Source organism: Limulus polyphemus, unplaced genomic scaffold, assembly GCF_000517525.1.
Source record: "Limulus polyphemus unplaced genomic scaffold, Limulus_polyphemus-2.1.2 Scaffold3022, whole genome shotgun sequence".
Lineage (NCBI taxonomy): Eukaryota > Metazoa > Arthropoda > Merostomata > Xiphosura > Limulidae > Limulus > Limulus polyphemus.
In genome coordinates this window covers 118850-123250 of record NW_013668632.1, presented here as the reverse complement: position 1 = coordinate 123250, position 4401 = coordinate 118850, and the positions used below count along the sequence as shown (strand labels likewise).

General features: G+C 29.3%; 1 protein-coding gene across 1 annotated transcript in view; it reads right to left on the bottom strand.

The window, feature by feature from the left end:
* Nucleotides 1–3804, bottom strand: part of LOC106468485 (phosphoglycerate kinase 1-like) — a 19293-nt gene extending 15489 nt beyond the window's left edge. Inside the window, exons 1-2 of the mRNA XM_022396818.1 lie at nt 3568–3804; nt 1869–1944 (exon numbers count right to left, since the gene is read on the bottom strand). Of these exons, the coding sequence (XP_022252526.1) occupies nt 1869–1944; nt 3568–3629 (138 nt within the window). The 5' untranslated portion in view covers nt 3630–3804. The remainder of the gene's footprint in view (nt 1–1868; nt 1945–3567) is intronic.
* Nucleotides 3805–4401: the final 597 nt, after the last annotated feature.

Below are 4401 nucleotides of genomic sequence, written 5' to 3'. Positions count from 1 at the left end.
GAGTCGATATGTATAAACAACAATACGTGGGTACAACTAAGAGTCGATATGTATAAACAACAATACGTGGGTACAACTAAGAGTCGATATGTATAAACAACAATACGTGGGTACAACTAAGAGTCGATATGTATAAACAACAATACGTGGGTACAACTAAGAGTCGATATTTCTGAAAGTTGGAACTTCATATTTTTCTTCAGTAAAATTTTGTTGTGTTTTTTTTTTTTTATATTCAACTAAAATTTTATACATATAAAAATAAACTAGTTTCTGAAAAATTTCTCTGGTCACTCGGTGAATTGTATAATTACAGAATCCATAGTTCAATATGTTTGCAAATATCTAAAACTAATCAAAGCGCCTTCCCACAATTAAGTCACTTAAAGAAACACTAATTACAAGTTTTATCCAGCAAGCTTGAATAAACTGTTGCCCAAGCAAGATATCAATGACATAAAAGGAGATAAGATTCAAGATGTTTTTCAATCAAAATATTACATATTTATCAAAGCTTTACAACATCTACGATGCATACAATTTCCTATTCATTTGAATTATTTTACCCGTGCCATAAGAATGTAACTTTTTAATCATAACCTTCACAGAACTTTATTCAAAATACACAATATCCATTATTCACAAAAAAATATAAGCTTTGTAAGAAAATTAATAAAATTTCATTAATTCATTAACTTTTTCAAGAATGTTGTGCTATCTGGATGATTGATAGGGTACTTAAAAGGGATAGCAGTGATCTTATTGAAGTTTACAAGGTTATCCAGGTGGTCGATAAGATAACGGATCAGATTTATTTACAATGATAGGAAAAGATTTGGAAGATACAGGCTAGGCTCCAGTTAAGCCAGATTTTTCTAATAGTGTGAGTGGCTTATGAAATGAGTTGTTATTTGCATTTTAAAAGATCTTAAAAGGGGAATTGATAACTTCTTGAAAAATAATATTGTTCATATGGTTAGTTTTTTTTTTAAGTATCTTTAACAACAGTTAAATCAAAATGATGATACAGAGATGTTTTTTTTTTAATACCAGGGTTTTAATGACACTATGAAAATAACTTAGCATTGTTACTAAACAATGCTGCTCAAGTGCAAGTAAATGAAGTTTAAATTTGGGGATTTTTAGAATGTTTCTATAAACCAAAATTTAGGAATTATCCAATCAGAATGTTGAATCATGCACAGCAGTGTTAACTGAAGATTAATAGAATAAATAGAATGAAAATAGAATAAATTGTACATACTCATCCGTGGTTGGAATTAAATCATTACCAGGAGTGTGTGTGTGTGTGTATATATATACCAACACACACACACACACATTTATTTACTTCTTATGACATTTGACTTAAAAACTGGTGGGGCCCTAGGAAACAATTCAAATGTTAAAGTTATAAGTAAGTTTCACCTTTTAACTATTAATTAATAGTGACGTTTTTTAATGTGCAAGGTATAACATAACATTAACACCAATTGACCATATGGTCCTTCCTTATATTCTCATCTCTGAGAAAATGTAAAAAAGTTTAAAACACCATATTTCTCGAGTCATTTATTCTCACCTTAAACTGTTGTAAAGTGGAAGCTTTCCTTACTGCCAATGGCAACTCATTAATAATCCTGTTAGAAAAACTGTTTTAATTGTAACCGAACCTGTCTTTTTTCCAAATCTTAAACTTTTGTCCTCTTGTTTAAATAACAGAAGAAACCAGGAACTCTTAGTTTAGCAATTCCCTGGACAATTTCACTTAGCAGACTTGTAATGTTTTGCTCATTCTATATGCACAAATCTGATTTATTCTGTCTTTCTCAAAACAAAACAAACAAACTTTGAGTGGATTATTAAACATTTATTTTATCATATATACCATACCTTTGGTTGTTTGTGATTTTCCCATCTTTCAATGGAACATTGAAATCAACTCTACAAAAGATATTTTGGAGAAAGAGGAAAATATTTTAGTTAGTTACACTTACATTACAGATTTAATCATTTTTGTCAGTTTAATATTTCAATAATAACAATTCAAGTGATTTTTAAATATATACTGACCAAACACAACATTTTGATGTACATTTCACTACTAGGCCCGATCTTTACAAGATTTTATTTGCACACTAAAAATTACAGCTAATGAGAAAATTAAAATTTATTATACAAGATTAAACAGTACATTATGACAAAAAAGTAAACAGCTTTGTAAAATATTATAACACTCAGAAAGAAAAAGCTGTAAAAACTAATCAAATTTATTTAGAAGTATTGAACAACTCAATATACATATTCACAACAATATGCTAACACTGTAATTATTTATTGAGTAATCACAATGACAGAGAATCACAGCTCAATTTGCTTCAGATGAAATATATATTTATCATGAAATAAAAAACAGAAATTGTTGTAAAACAAAAGATACAGAAGTGTCTGTCTGAAAATCAATGAAAACAACTAATCCCAAAAGTTATATAAAAATAAAACATTCACACTAGCAGTGTAAGGAAGGAGTTGCAAAGTGTTTGTGCTTGGCTAGACATGCAGATAATATAACTTACAGTTACTATACAACTTGTACGTAAAATTGGAGGTGCTACAATAACCCCAGTTCCAATGCCCCCGCACATTGTTTTGTCAAATGGTTTGCCTATTGTCATGGTAGCAAATCATGAACCTCTGATATTATTGGTGCTTTTATTTTCAAAACCCAGTGTGAGCCCTAATATTACAAGTCCACAAATATCTTATATGAAGTAGAAACCAATTATTTCATAACATCCTAATATATTTTTAAACTATTAACCTACAAAGAAAAATAGTTTAATTCTTACCAATTTTTCTGTATGTGAAGCTCAAAATAAACACTCTTAGTTTTTCACCACAAAGCATAATTTATAAACTTTTAGCTAATGATCACAATTTTTAAATTTTAAACCAATTCTTACAATAATACTCAGATGTAACTACATACAGACATATGTTGAAAACACGCCATTTGATAATTTCACTGGTTTTGTGAGAGAATGTATGGCATGATGTTTCAAGGTGTCACCAAATTACATGCAGAAAAATATATTACACATGTTTGAATGATATAAAGTATAAAACTTGTAATAGCTACTGCAAATAAAAATTTAGTAGAATATTTAAGAACAGTAAATAAATGTCGAAATAAAAATTCTCCATCCAAATACTACTACTAGTCCCGTTACAAAGGTCAATAGAGTTGGAATTGACTAGCTGTATTTCTATTAGTATATATTAATAGTATTAGTAATACACAGTAAACAGTAATTTTGCTATATAATACAAAAATTCATAAAACTTTACTATCAGTGTATCATAATGAAGTTAAATACTTTGATAATTATACTTAAAGAGCTGTGCTAGCTCTCGACGGTTTCGTAGCCCTCCATGTTTTACTATTAGTAGTAATATTACTACTATTTAGTTAGTAATAGTACTAATAGTAATAGTATGCTACCCGTAATCATCTTATAGTTCTATTTCTCAGCTTGAAAACTAAAGTTGAACTTGAAGTGAGCTTACCTAATCAGCACTCTTTTACCTTTCAAGTCAAGTGCATCGATTCCAAGTTTGTTTAAAGCCATGCTTAAAGAAAATAGGTATAGATATTATAATATTCTATACTTTCAATTACGGAATTTGATATTGTAGTAACTCAATAAGTTAAACTTAGCCGAGCTTGTAAAGAACTACTTTATTATGTCAAATACAAAACCCGGTTAGTTGAACTTGAAGGAGTGTGTGTGACCTTCCAGAAGGTGAAGCTAATGTCAGAGCCCCCTGTGAATATTTCCGCAATATTAGAAACATAAAATTTCAGTTAAATTTAGCCCTAAGCCACAAGCTTCTGCCGCTAATTTTTATTTTTCATATTATCATTGTTATGCATGTTTTACTATGCAAATACGTACATCAAATAGCTCAAGACTTGGAGAGTTATATAGCTTAATGAACCAAGACACGAAAGTTATCCAGTTCCATTTACTGTGGAAAGCCAAGCTATTTTAATACAATGCGTAAAACAATAAAAAAATCATATTCGGAATTTACAATGTTATAATTTTAACAAAGCAAAATATTGTTATTAGTAGAGTTTAGTTCAGCTGAACCCTTATTACAAGTGGAAAGCCTCAAGGATCGATGCTTGGGTTTTTGCTTTTCATATTTACATTAATGATATTGATAGAAGCGTAATTAGTAAATTACTAGTCTTTTCTGAGGACATTAAACTCCTAAGTATTTCTATCTTTATTGAGGAGGATAAAATATTCGAAAATGACTTGAACCAATCGGATAGTTAGACAAATATTTAGCAAATGACATATAATTATAATAACTTCAAGGTAATGCGTTTAC